This window comes from Microtus oregoni, unplaced genomic scaffold, assembly GCF_018167655.1.
Source record: "Microtus oregoni isolate MIOR12 unplaced genomic scaffold, Mior012 000013F_ref0000133, whole genome shotgun sequence".
In the NCBI taxonomy this organism is placed as follows: Eukaryota; Metazoa; Chordata; class Mammalia; order Rodentia; family Cricetidae; genus Microtus; species Microtus oregoni.
The window spans coordinates 22,177,316-22,199,394 of NW_024543072.1; the positions used below are offsets into that span (position 1 = coordinate 22,177,316).

The window sequence follows — 22,079 nt, forward strand, 5'->3', positions numbered from 1 at the left end:
CTCATCTTTCAGAATAGGAAAAAAGAAAGTGATGCAGGTCAGAAACTTAGTTTTACATCAAGAAATGAAGAGCATCAAGGAAAGGGCAGACTCAGATTGAAGAAATTATTTTTCCTATTCTTTTTCTTAAAAAAAAACTAGCAGCAACATGTTGAGTAATCACATTACATAGAGGAGTGGAATGAATGATGACACTCTCACTCTGGACAGAAGGAATGAGACCATTTCGCCTGCAGTGTATGCAGATGGGTGGCATTTAAGCTAGAGCACTAAAAATGTTTATTAGAAAGCAGGATAACCACTTCCCCCAAACTATAAAGTGCCCTAAAAAACATAGTATTGGGCAATAAGATAATTGGATAAAAATCAATTGCATAAAAAAATCAAAAACCCTATAGTTGCAAAAAAAAATTAACAACTAAAATCCTGACACCATTAATGCTAACAAATGATTATAAAGGTCAAAACCATTTTCTGGGCTGTTTAAATGTACTCAGTCCTTTATTCTTTCAAGTATTCTTTTTTTTTTTTTTCGAGACAGGGTTTCTCCATAGCTTTTGGTTCCTGTCCTGGAACTAGCTCTTGTAGACCAGGCTGGCCCCGAACTCACAGAGATCCGCCTGCCTCTGCCTCCCGAGTGCTGGGATTAAAGGCGTGTACCAACACCACCCGGCACTTTCAAGTATTCTTATTTCCAAATGAAGAAATTGAGGTAGAGAGGTTGCTCAGTGTAAGCAGCAACCTGAGCTTATACAAAGACAACTGTTATAAAATTATTCTGTACCAATAAATATTATATAATAACAAAAATGAACCTGTGTCTACCTTTAGGGATCAATTCTGCTAGACTAACTAAAGCCAGACATAGTGGAGCACGCCAGTAATCCCAGCACTTGGGAAGCAGAGGCAGTAAGAGCATAAAGTCAGTGTCAGTCTGAGCTATACACTGAGACAATATTTTAAAAATTAAATCAGTGGGGTAGTTCCAGGGTGGACCACTTGTCTAACATATGCAAGACACTGGGTTCAATCTGTAGCATAGTAAAAAAACAATACAAAACATAAAAGTATTATTTAATACTTGCTATATAATTCATAAAGTTCTACCTTATCCACAAACATTTATATACCAATATTAAAATGAAAATGCATATTTAAGTTAAAAAATATTTTTTAGAGAAATGTTAAATAACATTTGTTTGAGATAGATGTACAAATACCCATTAAAAAATTGGAAAGGCACACTAAAACTAAAATGAGCTCCCACTTTACCTCTATTTACCTCTATATAATTACATATAAATATAAATATTTAGTTGAGTAGTTGCTAGCGAAGATAAACTGAAATCCTGTACACTACTGATGGGAAGGCAAAATGGTACAGCCACTAAGGAAAAGTTTGGCAAATCCTCAAAACAATTAGAATTAGAATATTAGCACTTTTGGGTTAAAACACCAAATAATTAAAACCAGGTCTCAAAGAGATATCTGTTCACACATGTTCACAGCGGCACAAGAGTTAAACATGAAACAACGCAAGTGTCTACTAACAGATGACTACACAGGCAAGACACAGATGTTCACACATGGCTCATCATCTATCTCACAACAGAAGACGATTATGCAGTATGTTCAACACGAACGAGTCCTAGGGAAATCACACTAAACCAAGTAAGCCCACACGCAACAGAGCAGTCAGAACCACAGAGCAGAACAGTGATTGCTGGCAGCTAGGGGTAGGGAAGGGCAGAGTATAACCATTTAATGGGTGGACTTTCCATTTTATATGACAAAAAGAAGGGTAGTGGTAAAGGTTAACATACTAAAGAGCAAGAGCCGCATGCTTAAAAAGGTAGGATGGGATATTTTCTACATTACTGTAACCACAATATATTTTTTTTAAAAAAAGCAAAGATATGTCCATTATTGTTATACTTCTTAAAAATCTATATATGTATCATTGTCTATTCCTAGTGTGCACATATAGCTAAAGGTACTATTATTCAAAAATAATGCATAATTAGCAATAAATCATTATGGAAGCCACTACCTTTATCTAGCTTTCGAGCTTTGAATAACTTTTCTTGAGATTTTCTCTTTAGTTCATTGACTGGGATACACGTCAATGCTTTCTCCTGAAGGACAGGATTTTCATAGATCTGCACATGCTGAATGTTGGACTGCAGAACTTTTAAGATGGTTGAATCACCAACAACCTAAGAAGAAAAAACACTAAAATTAGCTTTTCTACAATGCTATAAAAGTAAATGAAAAAAGCCACTGTGGTTCAATGATACCATATGGAGTCAACGAAAAAAAAGCCAATTAGATGGATGCCTTTATAATATTAATATTAAGAGACAGCTACATTTGTATCTGTCTATTTTCCACTGTCTACACAGAGTCCTACGAATTCGCTGTTGAATTTATAAACCATACGTTCTGATGAACATATGATTAAAGACAGGGCTCTGAGCAACACATCTGAGAATCCTTTCAGCTAGAAACCCGTGTAACATACAGCATTACATTCTTGATTTTGTGAGATCAAGAATGTCAACACATACCCAAAGAGGAAAGGCATATGTATGGGCTACAAGAAAAACACCGAACAGTATGCCCACCTGCCTAAGTGTTGACAGAAATGTGAAAAAGTTTCCAAAACAACTGTACTGTGTGAGGAGCCAAAGCACTACACAGCAGGAAAGGATGTGGGTGGGCAGGGTCTGCAGGAAGAACAGTATTTCTCCTTCCTTGTCATCTCATCACCAAGGAAGCCTGCCTCTTGGCAGTGACACTGCATGCTTAGAGTCCCAACAGAAAGGTTAGTCATCAAGTCCACACCAGGTGCCTACGTATATCCCAAAAGTAGCATGTCTTGCCCTCATTACAGATGCTGGAAACAAAGGCAGCTGGCAGGCTCCTAGGCTCTGCCAGGTGTCGCGGGGTCTATAAAACTGGCATGAACCACAAGGGGGAAAAGTGTGTTAGAATTAGTATCAGGCCAGGCAGTGGTGGCTCACACCCTTAATCTCAGCACTCAGGAGGCAGAGACAGTAGGATCTCTGTGAGTTCGAGGCCAGCCTGGTCTACAGAGTGAGTTCCAGGACAGGCCCGAAAACTGCGGAGAGACCCTGTCTCAAAAAAGTAAAACAAAAACAAAAAGAATTAGTATCAGAAAGCAAATCCTACAGTAACAATAGAAAACACATCAGAGTCTGAAAAGAAGTATGTCTCCCAAGACTAGAGCACATATCATATAGACACTCCTCCAATGGAGTGAGAGCCTGGAAAATCTATCACAGGCTAGCAATATCTTGAGTGAAAAAGCATTTAGACCCCCTCCGGGACCACAGCTTGGTAACACTACTCTGTGAGCCTCAAGATGCCGAGGCTGGTCAAGTTGCACCTCACTGCCCTTGTCCATTGTTACTAGGGAGTGTCTGCTATGTATCTCCAGCACAGGAAAACACTGAGCTCACTTACACTCCAGGGTGGTTTCCACTAGACTTGTACTGCACGTCTCTCGTACCACTAGAAAGAAGAAAACTCAATCTGAACACTGAAAGGTGGGAGCCATCTGTATTCAAAAGGCTCTAGTACAGATTTTTGGAATAAAAATTTAAACACTGAGAAAAGGTGGTACTGGTATAATCAAACAATACATAAATGTATCAATTAGAAGACTGACTAAGAGCCTGGAGGTGGTGGCGCACGCCTTTAATCCTAGCACTTGGGAGGCAGAGGCGGATCTCTGTGAGTTCAAGACCAGCCTGGTCTACAAGAGCTAGTTTCAGGACAGGCTCCCACCACAGAGAAACCCTGTCTCGAAAAACCAAAAAGAGAAGAAGAAGAAGAAGAAGAAGAAGAAGAAGAAGAAGAAGAAGAAGAAGAAGACGATTGACTAAGGCATTTTCTAAGAGTAAGGCATAAAAGAATCAGATACAAACCAAGAAGTTTCCAAACCTCAAAGAAATTTTAGAAAAGAATACAAGCAATGGAAAAAAAAAACATCTCAAAGAAATAAAAGAAGCAAATTTTACACATCTGAAGATCAAGAATGAATAAAATCGAACTAAACAAGACTACAACACTGCTTATCAGTAGGTAAATACCCCCCAAATCCTAATGGCCCTTTAAGCAGTAAGGAAAACTAAATGTGTATGGGGTGAAGGTGGGAGAGTCTGGTAGCAGACATTTTATTGAAAGCACATGAAGTACATGTTTTAAAATTCTCATGGAAAAATGAGTTGGTACATGGAATTCATACCCAACCAAACCAAATCATGTAGAAGGGTCAAATTAATATACTTTATAAAATGTCACAACACAGAAACCATTAATTAGGAGGTAAGTGTTTCATAACAAGATCCTACCTCCAACATAAAAGGGGAAAAAGACAAAAGTTCCGAGAGCAATCATAGTAAACGTGACTAGATTAGCAAACCATACCAAATATAGTACGCCAGGCACTGTATTAAGCACTAGGATATAAGCACAAGAAACTGTAATCAAGCTCAATGGCAGAGGCCTGAATCCCAGCCACTGTGGAGGCTCAGGTCAGAGAACCGTTAGGTTCAAGGCCAGCCTGGATGACTAATTGAGACTCTTTAACAGGTAAAGAGAGAGTTGGGGACGTAGAGCAGTGGTATAGCACTTGCCTAGCATGCATGAGGCCTCAGTATCACAAAAGGGGGGGGGGAGGATGAGAAAGAAGATAAATGGAAGAAAGGAAAAAAAAACTGAAGAAAAGAAAAAAAAATCATGTATTAACAGATCAACCAGTGAATCAACAAATATCTGCCTGTGAATGAATTAGACACTGGAAAATGATTAAGATTAAAGCAAACAAGGCCACTGTCCTCGAAGACTGTGTGCTTGCAGTATCTTACTGATGGTACATAACCAAAGATGGAGATGTAAGACAAGTGCATGAGAAATGGAGACAGTGGTGAGGATGGGAAAGCAGTAGCGAGAAATCCAGTCCATGCACAACTCAAGGGAGATTGTGTGCTGACTCGTTTTAAAACAGTTTAGAAGAAAGTTCTGAAAATGGTCTGTTAAAGATGGGATTCTGTTCAGGGATGTGTTTGTGAGGCCAGTGTAACATGGGAGAGAGTGGCTTAGAGAAAGGTATAGAGGACATCAGGAAGCCTTCCTGAAAAAAGAGATCAAGAAGGAAGCAGACACAGGTGAGATCTAAGACATGAGGTGTTAGAACATCAACATGTAGTATGCTACTGACATAAACAGAAATTGTTACAAAGCAAAACTGATGGAAAAACAAAACTATCCATTTTTATTAGAAAGAATTCTTATTAAAATGATGCACTTAAAGTGGTGTATTTCTCTTGAATGCAGTTTTCATTTAGTGAGAGAGTTAAGAACTCATTTAGAGTATTTTTATTTTCAATTTATTCCTTTTCTATATGGAAATTACCTCATTCATTGTAGTTTTAATGGCATTCAAATAATCTTGAACAATAAAGTTTATTTTTTTGCCTTATTTCGTTACATATTCATTGGTCCAAGGGGGGGGGGCTTAAGCCATAAAAATAGAAGGCTGTTGATTGCAGGGCAATTATGGCAGCTGGGTAACCACGTACTAATGCTACACAAGGCAGCAGTTAATTGCCTGACAGAGAAAAAGTTATTTGGAGTGCAAATGGAAATTTAAAATATGAAATCTGTTTGAGACCAAAAAGGCTTTTCCCCACTATTCATATTTCCAATTATTTTAGGTTCTGATATGAGCTATTTAAGACTCTTTATAGGAAAGTACAAAGCTCCCGATCCTGTCAAATCCACGATGCTGGATAAGCAAGCTCACTCCTCTAGCAAAGAATCAATGATCCCCAAGCCCAGCAGCTCTTTTCCACTTTTTATACCATCCTTTATATTTGTGACCTCTAGATGTGGAGCCTATTTTTAAGAATGAACATTCTATTTAATAATAAATTTTAAGTGACGTTTTTAATTCATTTTGGAATTCAATAAACATTTCTAACAAAAAATAAGTATAAACTACACATTGTCCCCCAAAAGATCATGAACTACTAATAGGTGTAAAAAAATTTATCACCCACAATCTTACCACTTACAGAAAATTAGGTATGTACAATTTTCCAGACTTTAAAATTACATATTTTTAATATGAAAAATTGAGTTTATAATTTTCAACATGAAAAATTTAAATATTATACACATATAATTTATAATGTTTAGTTTTACCAGTCTCAGTTTACCTTTCTTCTCCATATAATAATGGTCTTGATATCAAAACAACCCCAACTGATGGTCTGACAGTTACATTTCTGAGAACCATCCTAAGCCCTGGCTGGGATTACTACTATAAACCAATTAAATGTGTGGAGCTATGAAAAGGGAAACAACTACTTTGACTTCCAGATCTGTAAATCAAAGGAGACATAAATGAGTATGGACAGAGGAGTTAAAGCTTTCCTGAAAAAAGTTAGGGAACTACTCAATATGGGTTCCAAGAAAGGACAGATCACATCTGTGTCTTAGCTGGCCAGAACCTACCAATTGCACTCTTTATTTTCAAAGGAGCAGTGTGGGGCCTTCCAGGTGAGTCAGAAAAGACTCTCAATTGTCTACTACCAAGGAAAAAAGAGCTTAAAGTGTCCAGAATTAGCCAATATGAGAAGATGATGGGTGGATTTAAGAATTGATTATGTAAATTTCTACTGTATGGAGAAAAATGACAAGGTAGTCCACTGAAATTATAATATGTGGATATGAGTTTAAACTAGTTACTCATAAAATAACTGTAGAAATATCACAAAGAAATCTGACAGTGAAAATTTGAATACCTAATAACCTTTATCAAAAGGAATTTTTGCAAACCAAGTATTCCCTATTGTTAATATTGTCCTCCAGGTATGACGTCCACTGTCATCTCAAAGTCAAAGCAGCTAGGATGACCAGCACTCAGGAGACCTTTATAAGACTGAGCTAGTCCTTCATAGAAGGAAAGTGTGGGAAAGGAACCTGTGGTGGTCTCAATGAGATGTCATCACCTATAAGTCTTGGGCATTTGAATATATGGTCCCCAGTTGTTGGCACTGCTTGAGGGCTTAGGAGGTATGGCCTTGCTGGAGGAAGTGTGTCATTGGAGGCAAGCTCTGAGGTGTCAAAAGCTACATACTATTTCCAGATAGCGCTCTCTCTGTTTCCTGTTTATAGCTCAAGATGTGCCGTCAGCTGCTGCTCTAGCCTCCATGTCTCCATCTGCTGCAATGCTGTCCCTTGTCACTATGGACCCTAACACTCTTTAACCATAAACTCTGAATAAACCCCTTTTCTATAAAGTTGCCTTGGACATGGTGTTTTATCAAAGCAATAGGGAAGTCACTAACACAAACCCTTACTTGAGATTCTAGCTTCTCCCTTGTTCTTATGTCCCAACCCAGCTGCATGTGCCACCAGGAATGACCAGAGTACATTAAGTAGTGAAAACAACTGAATAGATTCCACCCATGCAGCTTCTGGGAGGAGCTCACCCATGATGACCCATGTTAGGGTGCAACTTTTTAATGATGCAGCTGTTTAGGCATCATTTATGAGCCTATAAATAAGTTCAAGAGATTCACTAGTTCACCAAGCTGGACTAGGATGGATTCATTCCCTTGGTCTGCTGCTAGGGCCCTCTCTAAAGTGCATATCCATTTCTTTATGTCTCCTCAGGAAAAGACACACAACAGCTATTAAATGGGGTCATTTAAATTTGCCAATAGTGCCTGCTAAGACATAAAAAAATACTGACTTTAATTCTTCATGTTAATAACCAAATTTCACTGACTTTAAGTATATACAACCAGTTTATGAATAGATTATTGTTGTGGGATATTTGTATACTGTGTGAAAAGTATTGCTGTGATTAGTGTAATAAAAGCTCAATGGCCAGTAGCTAGGAAGAGGTTAGGCAGAACTTCAGGGGATAGAGAGGACTCTGGGAAGAAGAAGGATGGAGTCACCAGCCAGAGGGAGACGAAACAGAAGGTGCAAGATGAAAGAGAGATAACACCACGAGATAGAACATAGATTAAAATAAATGGCTTAATTTGTCAGAGTTAGTTGAGACAAACCTAAGCTAAAGGCCAGGCTTTCATAATTAATAATAAGTCTCCATGCCACTATTCAGAAGCTGGCTGGTGGGACAGAAAAAGATTTGTTATAAATTATCATTTAAATTTAAAGAAGCCAATTTTTCATTTAAGATGTTGATAATGGTTGGACCAAGAGAATAAATAATCCCCATGGAGACTGGCATCAGGTAAAATTTATATTACCAGTGTAAACACAATAAAGACAATCAACTAATCTAATGGTCATAATATACACCAGGTCAGTAAGTTTATTTGTTTGAGGTTAAAGACATGCTCATTTGTGTAGCTGATATAAGTACCAAGAAAGCAGGTATACTTGTAAATAATAAACAAAACTTGTTTCAAAAGTATGCAGCTGGGCAGGGTTATACACAACTACAATCCTAGCACTCAAGAGGCTGAAATGGGAGAATCATTGGTTGAAGCTCAGCCTGTGCTACAACAGCAAGGAACTGAAGGAAGAGGAAAATATGTGGTAGTCATTTTCCCCACATCTGCTATAACTTTGATGATTTTCAAAAGGCTTAACAAATTTGAGGAAATTAGAGCTCTAAAGCCAAGAATATTTGAGAAATAACTTCAGAAATAATTCTTTTTTGTTATCAACACCGACAGGAAGTAAAGGAATGCTGGGTCACAATACTACCATTGGAGCAGGAGGTAAGCTTGGCAGCTGCCCTGGTTGGTTTCCTGAGTGCTGTGTTAATCCAGTGGGATTCTCTGACTGTTCTGAAGGAAACTTGACAGCAGCAGGCTGCTGAGACAATTCCACCTTCTTGTTTGGCCCATCCAATCTGCTGCTTCTCTCTAAGGCAATCAGGTCACGGATTTTCTGCAGCTGCTCCACTGAGGCTTTCTTAGGAAAGATAAGATGTGTTTCTCCCTGGAATTTACAGAATTGAGAAAAATCTTAACTTCTGCTTTAAACTGACAGTCATTCTTATACACAGTAAAGCCAATACTATTGAATGTATTATATATATATATTTAAAGTATTCTTTAAATTTTTATATGTATGAGTATTTTGACTGCACATATGTGTCTTGTGCATTCTGTATGTGCCTAGTCCCCAAGGAACCCAAAAGAGGGTATTGGCTCCACGGGAATTGGAGTGACAGATGTTTTTGAGCTGCCATGGGGTGTCGGTTCCTCTTGAAGAGTATACAGTGCTCTTAACCATGACACCATCTCTGCAGTCTTGAATGTATCAAATCTCAACAAAGATAATAGTTTTTAAATAAAATTAAGAAAATGTATTTACTTGGTAGTATATAAAGCTTAGCATTATTGAATGTAGTTCAAGGGACCTTTATTTTACTTTATTTTTTGTGACAGGTCTCCTATATTCCAGGTCAGCCTTGAATTTACTTTCTAGCCAAGGGTGACCTTGAACTTCCCGATCTTCCTCCTACCACTTCCTAAGTGCTGGGATTACAGATATGTACCTCCAAGCCCAGCCAATGCCATGCTGGGGCTTGAACCTATGGCTTCATGCCTGCGTAGCAAGCAGTACTCTACCAAATGAACGAACTACAACCCTAGCCTTAGGAGAGCTTTTGAAAAACAACACTTTAGAATATGGTAAGAGTGCAAATGCATAGCCCTAAATTCTCTGCAATAAAATGAAATACTGTAAGTTTCTATTAAATTCTATACAAAGTAATGACAGTAGAAAAACTACCATACAAAGGAATCAGGAGGCTAAGGCCTGTAATCCCAGCTACTCAGGACACTGAGAAGCAGAATCCCAAGATCAATGAAGACCTGGGCAAGCTAGTGAGATGGTCTCATAATATAGTTTAAAAAAAATCTGGAGATACAGGTCAGTGAAATACATTGGTTCCTAGCATTTATGAGGAACAAGGTTTAGTTCCCAGTATACATGTGTTTGTTTTGATTTGTTTTAAACACAACAGAAAGATCAGGAAGGTATCACACAAAATGACTGAGAAGCTATATAACATATAGTAAGATAAATATGGTTGACAACAATAAATGGGCTATCTCAAAACAGTGAATAGCATTTTCAATGTTCCCAAAGAAATACCATCTGAGGGGATAGATATGTCATTTACCTTGACCTCATTTAGTAAACTGTATACAATAATAATAATAATAATAATAACTATACAATTATTACTAAAACTTTTTTTTATAAAAATTACATGACAATTTCTAAACCCAAGTTTTAGAAAATAGTTACATAAGAAGTGTGTTTTGGTCCACTATTTTCCAAGAACAGTTGAAAGTATACACTGACAGTTAATTTGAAAATGTGGATGTAATTTTTTTGTAATGCTAGGGGTCTTACACACACTAGGCAAGTTCTCTACCCACAAGTGACATCTTTGGCCCCAAACTATAGATTTATTCATTCATTCATTCCTTTCTTTTTTTAAATATTTATTTATTATGTATACAATATTCTGTCTGTATGCCTGAAGGCCAGAAGAGGGCGCCAGACCTCTTTACAGATGGTTGTGAGCCACCATGTGGTTGCTGGGAATTGAACTCAGGACCTTTGGAAGAGCAGGCAATGCTCTTAACCACTGAGCCATCTCTCCAGCCCCCCCCCCTTTTTTTTTTAAATTCAGGGTCTCACTGTGTAGCCGTGGCTACTCTAGAACTCATTATGTAGCTTGGGTGGGCCTCGAATTCATGAAGATTTGCCTGCCTCTGACTCTTTTTTTTTTTTTTTTTTTTTTGGTTTTTTGAGACAGGGTTTCTCTGTAGCTTTGGTGCCTATCCCAGAACTAGCTCTTGTAGACCAGGCTGGCCTCGAACTCCCAGAGATCCGCCTGCCTCTGCCTCCCGAGTGCTGGGATTAAAGGCGTGTGCCACCACCGCCCGGCCCTGCCTCGACTCTTGACTGAATGAACATACCATCACGCCTGGCATTAGAGGTTTTTTTTTTTCTTTAAAGATGTACTTAATTTTTAAGTATATATGTATCTGTGTGTGGGTATGTGCATGTACACACAAAGACCCAAAGATGTCATTGAATCTCATAGGACTAGAGCTAGAGGCCTTTGTGAGCTTCTGTATGTAGGCAATGAGAATCAAACTCAGGTCCTCTGTAAGAGCAGCAAGTGCTCTTAACAGGTAAGCCATCTTTCCAGCATCCCCCAACTACCACAAATAAACAAATAAATAAACAAACAAACCTACAGATTATTAACAGGAATAGAAAAGTTCTCTGAACAAAAACAGAAGAAAATAAGTAGTATTTGTTGACATTAATTAAGTGCTTATTCATAGCACAGATTGCTTTAATATATACTTACACAAGACTCCTAATTCAAAATAGTAAATTGTAAACCAAGAAAAAAGGTGAAATGAAAATATATCTAACCAAGTTTCAAGGTGCTGAGAAGTAACAGTGGCAAACAGTAATTCTACCAACTGTAATGTGATTAAAGGTTGTCACCACACACAGTAGCCAAAGCTTATGCTAGATAGTTTTATGTCAACTTGACAAAAGCTAGAGTCATCTGAGTGTGGGAACCCCGATATAGAAAACACCTCCATAAGCTCACCTTAGGCAAGCCTGAAAAGCACTCTATCAATTAGTGACTGATGGGGGAGGGCCCAGTTCATTGTTGGTGGGGATGCCCCAGGGCTTATGGTCTTGAATTCTAAGCTGGTTTAGCAGCTACTCCTCCATGCCTTAGCACCAGCTCCTGCCTTTAGGTTCCTGTCCTGTTTAAGTTCTAGCCCCAACAATCATGAATTGTGATATGGAAGTGTCAGCAAAATAAACCCTTTCTTCAAATTGCTTTTGGTAACAGTGTTTGGTCACCACAGTGACAGTAACCTTAAGACACCTGCAGATCACACATTAAAATAACTGAAAACAACTACTTCCCTGGTAATGGGAAGCTGCTGGAATTAATAAGAACAGAAAACTTCATTGCACAGAATCCATTTTCAAAATGTCCATGATGCTTCATGTACTAAACATATTACCTGTGAAAATTAATTTCTACCACTCATGGTGTTGATCCCATCTAGGTACTATGCAAGAATTTCATGTACATTCTCTCCAATAATTGTCAGAACCATCTGAAAGGCTCTAATTTTACCATTTACATACATTTTATATGAAAATACAAAGGCTCAAAAAAGTTGAATAACCTAACTTGTGCTACCCAATAATTGCTCAATCATGGATTCAAACTGCAATGACCTCAGTTGTTTTGTTAGGACTGACCCCATCCTAGTCGGACAGAAACCAAAACCTACAAGCTTCTGCCAATAGTTGGAAGGGGACAAGCAAACAGAACATCTACAACAGAGATGGCTCACCCTTTTCGACTTTAGAAAGGCAGTGAAGAACAGTAAATACTAGAGACGGGGAGAGGGACAGGTATGAGAAGTTGGGCACAGTACTACAGCTGGAGAACGTTCTGGTATGTTTTGGGTATAGCAGAGTGCATGTAGTGACAACTATGCAGTTTTATCTCCAAGCAGGATTTTAAATGTACTCACCATGATGGACATCCCAATTACTTTGATTTGATCCTTACCTGATGTATATACATATATCAAGATATCACATAGGATCTCGCAGAAATGTACAAAATAGTACATGTCAATAAAAAACAAAAATCCATCTGCAACCCCAGTATTGGGGAAGCCAAAGCAGCAAAATCACAAGTTTGAGGCCAGCCTGGATGCCACACTGAGTTTCAGGACAGGCTGTTAAAGAAAACAAACAAAAAATTCAAATAACAAAAGTTTTTAAAAGGGGGGAAATGCTTCACATCTATAAATACCATCTGGTTCCCACAAATGAAACCTTCTGGTGACTTGGTATTCGTGAGGCAGTACTGGAAATGCAGATGGTAGTCTGTGGGGGAATGGAACTGAAACTGAACTCTGTGGCCAACAGGGAACTGAAGGATATTTGGTTATGCATGGAGTACCCAGGTAACTGATCTACATCTCAGTCCACACCTCAGAGTCCCAAGAGGACAGAAGTGTGGTTCTACCCAATCCTAAAAATGATACCTATGGCCAGTATGTTATTAAAAATCTTTAATCCATAGCACATTTTCACAAAAGGTCAAAATGACAGGCTATATGTAAAGATCCAAGAATATTTTAAGAAATGAAGAATTCTAAGATTGAACAAACCTGCTTATTGAAATATTTTTCCCAAGACAATTCTCACTGCAGGATTGTTTAGCAAATCTAGCCTAGGACAATTAAAGACCAGAACTGTGTTTTAGAAAACTGAACAAATCTGCCAGATTTACTATGCTTCATCCCTACCAAGATGGGAAAGAGAATGCAGATAGAGGACAGATCTGACTTCCAGCTAAGAATGGCCCTACTACACTAAACTGCAGGGTCAAAAAGATGTTTGGATCCCAGTCTTCCTCAACCTCACTCATAATTTTCAGGATTTTAATATACATTTGCAAATTTCAGGGTAAACATCAGATGTACCTTTCAACTTAAAAACCTATCAAAACTCCTAATGTGTTCAGCTATATTGGCCCATCTTACAACTCAGTCACAATGATGAAACAGTTACTTCAGATCTGTCCTGAAGTGTGAAGTCTAAAGACTGGCAGAAAGCAACTATAATTTCACTTTAATAGAACAGTGTGACTCCATTTACATCAAATACTATTCCAAGTTTCAGAGTAGTTTGTTATCTGGCATGGAGGAGACCCAACCACAATGAATGCCTGACAATTGATGCATTTCTTTGGGTGTGGGACATTTAGGGTCAAAACTAATACAGTCCTTGGTCAGAGGGTTACCCTACCTAGCACACAAATATTTGCTAAGTGAAAGACAAATATGATTCCCTTGAACCTGTGACACTTCAACAATGAGAAACTGATACAGCTTCTACATGTCAATTACTAAGTTTTTTTAATTGCCTGCCTAATTTTGAGTCTTCATTTCCTTGTACAAAATCAGCAGTGATCTCCTTTTTCTCCCTTTATTGCTGGAAATTCTCTACATTCAGATTTTTTTTTTTTTAAATCTGTAATCAGATGATACCATGCTTTAGAATCCTGGCCTGATCTCTTTTGAGTTGTGGACTTACCTTATTCAACTTACTAATATTTCTACTTAGACAGTATTTAATATCAAAGTAGTCAAACCAAAAGTCGAGCAGTGCTTTCTCCCTTAAAAGCTGCCACTTTCCAAGTTTTTCCCATCTCATTTAGTGGTACTACTATCGACTTAGTGTCTGAAATCTAAACCAAGATAGCCCCAATTTCTTCCTTTTCCCTTGTACAGACTTCTAATTCATAAAGACCTATTGGTTCCTCTACACAGGTATACACACGTAATTCCTGAATGCATCTAGCTCTCCCCTCTCTACCACCAGCAACATTCAACAAATGTTTCTAGCCTACTATCTGCACTGCAATAGCAATCCTCTAGGAGCTAGGAACACCAGAGACAGAGCAGATAAAGGTTCTTCCACTATTCACGTAACCACTGCCAGGCATTCTTAAACTGGTTTAGCAAGCTCAACTGCTTTTCCTGTACCATCCCTTGCCTGCATTCCAGATTATCCAGAATATTCTCTTTGCAATAACTAACATATTTGAAAATATTCTTCCCTACTTAAAATATGGCCTCAATATTAGTTCCACTTCTCATCTCTATGACAGAATATCTGATAAACAATTTAAAGGAGTACGGACTTATTTTGGCTTAGGTTCAGAGGGTTCAGTCCCTGTCACTTGGCAACATGTTTCCGGGCCTACGGCTAGACAGAATATCAAGGTAGTAGGACCATGTGGTGGGAGAGGCCTCTCTAGAAAGACAGAGTATACCAAAGCAGCAATAGGAAGAGGCCGGGGTAAGAGATAGCATCCACAGCAGTGTTCCTAGAGGTCTACTTCCTTCACTGAGGCCCTACCTCCATAGTTCCACCCCTTTTAATTAATCCCTCCAGGGAGGGATTCAACCATTCATTTAGGAAAAAAGTCCTGAATTGTCTCTGGAAATACTCCCATTGATAAGAGATAGATGCGTTTTACTAAACTCCCCAGGTGTTTATCAATCTAATCAAATTGATAATCAAGATTAACCTCGAGGCTTCCTCTCTCACTCAAGTCTTTCCCTGGTCTGTTGATCCCTAAAGCTATTTTCTGTCTCACAGCTACCTCAGCTAGAAGCCCTTAGCACAAGCCAATCCTCTGTGTGAACTGAGTTTCAGGCACTGAGTGGTTTCTTGTCGCTCACCTTTGCCTCCTCTGAGGCCTTCCCTGGTCATTGACTACTACAGTGACTGCAACTCTAACTGCAGTGAGCACAGCACCGTCTTTTCTCCTTCGCACTTGTAGCCACTTTCATGCTCTCTAACATATCAGAACACACGCTCTCGGTGAGGTGGGGCTATATTAACTTGCTTCACAGCTGCATTCTCGTGGTGTGCAATAGAACTCGGTTAGGAAGGGCAGACAATGTCTATGATGCTGCCTCAGACTGCCACTGGCCCTGTAGTCCTGCTCAACTTCCAAAATCCTACATATCACATAGGGGAACATAGAAGATTCTGAATCCTCTGTCTGTCTTTTGGAGACAGAGTCTGAGTATGTAATCCAGGCTGCCCTGAGCTCACAACCTTCCAGTCTGTTTCCCCCCAAGTAGGTAAGACTACTGGATATGCCAGCATGCCTGGCTAACATTCACAATTCTGATAACTATGTGTATTGTGTTATCTCTGCCACAAGGTTTGAGGGGATGGAAACACCAAACTCTTCTTGTGAAATAAAATGGTAAAAGACCTTGAGATTCCTGTCAGAGAAGAAAATCATTCTGTGGGGCAGGTAAACTCGTCTTTTCTGGATTTGTTTCACATTTTCTACCTCCTACTGGAGACTACGATGATCCCTAGGATCCACTGTACACTCACAGAGCCAGTGCTTGCGACAAGACAGAAGGGGCACATTATTCGACCCTCTTTATTCTAAATCATTGAGACTTGTAAGAATTCCTAACTCAGGAAACTTGTTACATTTATTATATCCTGACTTCATTATATTTTTAAAATGTCTAACAGGTAAAAAGAAGTTCTACACGTTTTCAAAATGATCAATTAATTAAAAGTAATACTTCATTCAAACAACTATTCATCGGCACTGCTGACTGCTTTGCAGAAGGGGAAGAAAGCCTTACACACTTACCTCTTCAAAGCCCATTTCAAACAAACACTCAACAGCTCCTCTGACCGGTAAGAGTCTAGTAGAAAAGGCTGTGTTTCCAATACGGATGGATCTGTATTTTTCATCATTGGGGTTTCTGATAAAAAATAAAGAGAATATAATAGATAATATGAGGCAACTTATCTTTTTAAGAGTTTATATATGTTTCTTTCCACATTTCGGATCAGCTGTGCTCATACATGGCAGTAAAGGTTCCAACTTTAAAGAGCGAGCAGTCCAGACAAGCAGTTCAATTTTATGATTTTTACCTCTGTACCACTTCTATTGGCCAACTTAATGGATGACAGTATTAATGCTGCCATAGGAAATTGAGTGACATTTTAATTCTGTGCTGTTACAATTAAATACCTTTTGAGTCTTTTAAGTTTCTAAAAGAAAATAATTGACAGTAGCTCCAGGCAGAAAGTAGAGACCTTTGCTTCTTCTGAGGGATCCCATCACTACAAAGGTTCCTGGCACAAAAATAGTGATTAAGAAATCTTTGTGAACTGAAACTGGGCTAAAGAAGCTTTGCTTACAGCAGGAACCTTAATGGTCACTTAGCTTCCTTTTCTCCCTAAAGCAAGACTGTTTTTACTATTAGTTTCTACCTCAGTTCAAAATGTATTTTTAGTGTAGGAAGTAAGGTAATAAAAGGAAAACACGAATATTTAAGGACAAAGCTGAAGCAGTACTGTTTAACTATTGTGCATTAGTGTGGTCTACAAACTCTCGTCCATGCAAGACCGAATGGTCAAGGACTTATTTATAAGAGTTTGACAATACCATGAGATTTCCACTATATTCTACAAAAGTTGTAGGTTCACAAAGGACTGAAAGTTTTAAAAAATCCACATATGATTTCAGAAGCATGCATAGACTGATCAAAGCTAAGGGCAGTTTATCTTCTCTACATTTATTCTATGTATTAGGCCAGGGTTTCTCAATCTTGACACCACAACATTCAGACCACAGCTGAGGGGAGATTCCTTATATACCACAGAATGCTCAGCAACCCTGCGATCTATGTCATACCATTTAAACAAACAAAAACTAAATTATAAAATGACCCCAACATTTATCAATGCTCACTGCAGATAACTGAGACTTTTCATGATATATGCCACAAGGCGACAGACATCATCAGTGCCACCACAATTGTATATCCTACTTTTAAAACACAGCAATTTTAACCTTCCCAATATTATCTAGAGATCTATATGATCATCATGTATTTTAATGGTTTTTATTGCAGTATAAAAAAGAGTCTAGCAATGATGGTCATATCTAGTTCCCAGACTATTTTCTTTTTGCTTTGCTTCACCCAGGCGGTCCTCAAACTCAAAATTCTCCTTGTCTCAGCCTTCTAGTTGCTTGCCCAACCCACATGCTTCTTTTTTTTTTTTTTTTTTTTTTTTTTTGGTTTTTCGAGACAGGGTTTCTCTGTAGCTTTGGTGCCTGTCCTGGAACTAGCTCTTGTAGACCAGGCTGGCCTCGAACTCCCAGAGATCCGCCTGCCTCTGCCTCCCGAGTGCTGGGATTAAAGGTGTGCGCCACCACCGCCCGGCCCCACATACATGCTTCTTTTAAAAAATTAAAAATGCTAAACAAACCCTCATGAGTTTAAGCATAGACTAAGCCCAAGAGTTGGTCCTTCCATGTCAATTGCACTGTGGGCACTGACCTTAATTTTTGCTTGATTCTTCAACAGCTTAATTTTCTCTGCAGATTTTTCTGTGTTTGTTGTCACACTTTGATGGTTCCCACCCCTCAACACCTCTGTTATCTATTAAATATTTTTGCAAATTGTAACATTTACTTCACTTGTTAGCAATTATCTTGTATCTTTTCTTGGACCATTTTCTGAATGGCTGGTTTCTGATGACTTTAAAAGAATGGAATCTTGAGAAGGCAGCAGAATTTCTTGTACTTGCTCAACTGTCACTTGGAAAACATTTTGTCTTCCTAGTTGTTTTACTCTCGTGGTTGTCTACCAAGTTATTTAATTTTCAAAAAAATAACATTTGCTTTTGTATTTGAATCAGGTAAGAAAAGTCATAATCCCCCTCCCCCTGGTTTTTTGGAAGCAGGGTAGGGCCTTAAAGGATACAGTAACTATCACTGTCCCACCTCTACCATCCACTGTTCTTACAACCAAACACTGCACACTTAGCAAAGTACAGTGGTGTATGCCTGTAATCTCAACATGCTACCTCTGGCCACACAATGAAACTCTCTCAAAAATACAACAAAAACAACTCTCAAAAACCAACCGACCAACCAACTGAAAACCCACCAGTGAGACACAAGAAAAAACAAACAAAAATCCAAGAATGTGGGGAAAGGACTTGTACAACAGAGGGGGTGATGACAGGGAAGGGAAGGGTAAACGGTGCACTACAAACATGCATGAAATTCCAAAGATCAGATCCAATCAAAAAGCCCACAAAAGTGGTAAACCAATTAACAGAAATAATAATAATTATAATAACCTCAGTAGTAGCTATGTGTGTGCCACGTCCTTTATTTCTATTTTATGATACAATCCTAGAATAGAATATTTTTCTTCCCTTTTACAAGTAAGGAAACCCAAACTTGGAAATTATATTTAAATTGCCTATGGTTACACTTTAAAAAAGTGGACGAGAATTAAAACTTATTGTTGTGGTATAAAGTCTACACAAACTCCACCACACAAGCTGCCAACAAACTCACCAGCCCTCAAGACTTACATTCAATTTCTCTATGTGTCAATGGCAAATACATTAAAAATTAGAGGTCAGCTTTATTATCTGTCTTCTATTGCTTCTTACGCTGTCACTGAAAATTGGGAACTGCTGACAATGTCTGTCTCCATTCCATCGGCATTTATGGCGATGATTACAAAATGACTTCACAACCAAAATTAATGCCCATTTCTTTTAATGCTATTCCTCAAGAAACTGTACTCTAGGAACCATAAGTTCCCTTTGCCCATCACCTCACATAAATATTCTCTGCTACTCCATCAATTGGTCCTACCTGACCAAACCTCCATTCTTTACTATTTTATGTTGGGTCTCCCCAGTATCTCCTAACATCCAAGTATAACTACAGAAACATAAACGCTATCTTGGAACTGGTCTTTCTCCCAAATATATTAGTATTCTTTGAACAAAGAAACTACTTTTGAGTCTTGGTTCTTCCAGCATAGTCAATAATAACTGTCTCTGCTTTGTAAACAAAGTTAGTGGACTATCAAATATGTATATTAAAGAATGAATGAATGAATGAATGAATGAAGGGCTGGGAATACACTCTCGGTGGTAGAGTGCTCGCCTAGCACTCAGGAGGCTGTGGTTTCCGTCTCTAGCAGCTCATCACACCAAGTGTGACAGCTCATGCCTGTAATCTAGAGGTATAGGTGGGAGGGTAAGTAGCTTAAGATCGTTCTCAGATAACATGTCAAATTCCAGGCCAAAGTTGGGCACACGAATCAAATGAGCAAACAGCCCACCTGTGATATCAGTGAAACTGATACAGAGCTGTTCTGTTTTGCTTTTGAGAAAGTAGATAGCAAGCTCACCTTATCTGAAACTGGGGGGGGGGGGGGGGGGAATCTTTTGCATACAAATTAGCTCACGTTTCTTCCTGTAGTTTAATTAGATGTAATACTGCTGGAGAGATAGTACACATCACTCGAGCAGAGCAGAAATTTTAAAGGATTGTGTCACTGGAGATTACAGCAACAAGTGTCAGTTTAAAAATGTGCTAATGAAATTTTTATTTGCAATTCCATTTTATAAACCATCCTGAGACTCTGAGGTCAGAGGAGATGGTGGGACAATATGTTTTCAAAAGTGCTTTCACCTTGCTGCTAGTGGATTAAAAAAAAAAAAGCTATGGAAACGGAAACCTGATTTTTCTCTGGTCAAATGAAAGAAGTATGGCCAGGGCCCAGGAAGAGTTAAGAAGTCACTGGATGTGGAGAATGGGACACCGTGCCCAGCCGAGCCAGACTTTGAATTCTAAGAACACAAGGTCTCTATTGTTGACAACAAACTAAGAGAGCAATTTCTCATATCAGTCTGAAGCATTTGAGTTAGCAACTCCTAATTTCCTTTTTAGATAAAAGCTCAAGATCAGAACTACAAGCCACAGCCAAGGCTGAAGGCTGTAAGATGAAGCCCAGTTTCTTTTAGAAGTTTAGTAAACATTCATGATGAGGGCTCAGATCACAATCATTGTCTCCACACAGCAAGCCTTCAAGCACTCTCTGATGGCAGCACCTTTGGTTTGAGGGTACTGAAAGCAGAACCTTCTTCGCTAATCCACCCCTCTTTTCCGTACAGGGTACAGGGGGTGGGGTCGGGGACTTAAGAATTCAGGAGGCGATCTCAGCCATAGGTCCCCGAGAATCATGTCACCCTATGCGTTCCTTCAGAGTCTATGGGCATCTTGTACTCTGAGGTGTTGGGAGATGGCAGGGTAGACGAGTTTAAGCTGAGGTGTCATGGCGGAAGAGTTTAAGCTGAGGTGTCACAGAGGAGGGTGGTGATGGTCTTGCAGGTCACAGTTACGTAGCTATGAGGAGGCTTAATGTTGCATGACATACGGCACATAATCACCTACGTTCTCTTTCCGATTGACTTTCAAATCACTAATGTTACCTAGGGCGGCTCACACCTGTCATCTGTGCACTCGGAAAGTCAAGAAGGGGACTGGCTCGAGTTCCGGGCTACAGAGCAAGTCCCATGCCAGCCTGGGCTATATAGGGCAGCACCCCGTCTCAGACCACCCTTTCCAAGTCATCCTCTGAAACTGGGCCACAGGACACGTCCAGCCGTGAAGCTGAGAATTCCTAGGGACTTCGCGACCATGAACTTAGGAGAGCCGGCGCCCGGGGGCGTGACGTCAGTCAACACCTCAACCTCCTTAACCTCCACCGTCCGCCCCCTCCCGTAGGCCTTTCCCCAAAGAGCTGCAGCAACGGGCTGACCCCAACTTCCAGCGCCGACCCCTTGGGGAGCAGTCGCGGAGAGTGCTGCCCTCTGAACGGGACGCGACTTCTCCGGTGTGGTGGCCTTCAAAACTCTTACGGAATTGGGTGGAAGTAAAGCCCAGAAATCCATCTGAAGTTCGTAACTTTAAACTACAAAGGTTTCAACCACCAAACGCGGCGTGAACGTTTGGCCCGCACTCGGGCTGGGTCACAGAGCCGGGGATCCTGCAGTGACAACCTTGGCGAGCTAACGTCGCCCTGCCCGCCCCGCCTCAGGCCCGAGTGCCGGCGGCCCCGCCCGCCTGCGGCCCTCCGGGCTCGAGGGCCCCGGCTGCACCTCAGGATGTTGTCGGCGTAGGTGAGCAGCAGCTTGGAGGCCTCCAGAAAGGTCTCCGGGGTGTTCTGGCAGAGCTCGGCCACGGCCGGGGACGCCGGGCTCGACGAGCTGCCCAGTGCGGCCGACGCCATGGCTGAGCCGCGGCCTCCGCCACCTCGCGCGCCGCGGCCCGCACTGAGCAAGCGCTGAGAGCCTAGGCCGCCGCGGAGGCCTTAGGCCAGGGGGCGGGGAGGGGCGGGGCGTCTCCTTGGACAGGGGCGTTCTGGGCGGGGCCAGAGGCGTTCTAGGCGGGCCCAGGGGAGGGGCTAGGTACCGAGAGGCGGTTCTGATCGTTGGCACAGGGGAGGCAGCCGCCAAAGAAGGCTGTGGCTTGTGGGCGTGCGGGCCATGGGCCCATAGATATTTTTGCAGCCTCTCTTCACGTCAGATGAATGTTGTTTATGGAAGAAAAG

General features: G+C 40.1%; 1 protein-coding gene across 2 annotated transcripts in view; it reads right to left on the reverse strand.

Moving 5' to 3' along the window:
• The window catches only part of Ngly1 (N-glycanase 1), a 46,311-nt gene extending 24,491 nt beyond the window's left edge, over positions 1-21,820 (reverse strand). For both annotated transcript variants that reach the window (XM_041662855.1, XM_041662854.1), the window contains exons 1-4: positions 21,628-21,820; positions 16,292-16,406; positions 8,776-9,012; positions 2,051-2,216 (exon numbers count right to left, since the gene is read on the reverse strand). In XM_041662855.1, coding sequence (XP_041518789.1) covers positions 2,051-2,216; positions 8,776-9,012; positions 16,292-16,406; positions 21,628-21,758 — 649 coding nt within the window. In that variant the 5' untranslated portion in view covers positions 21,759-21,820. The remainder of the gene's footprint in view (positions 1-2,050; positions 2,217-8,775; positions 9,013-16,291; positions 16,407-21,627) is intronic.
• Positions 21,821-22,079: the final 259 nt, after the last annotated feature.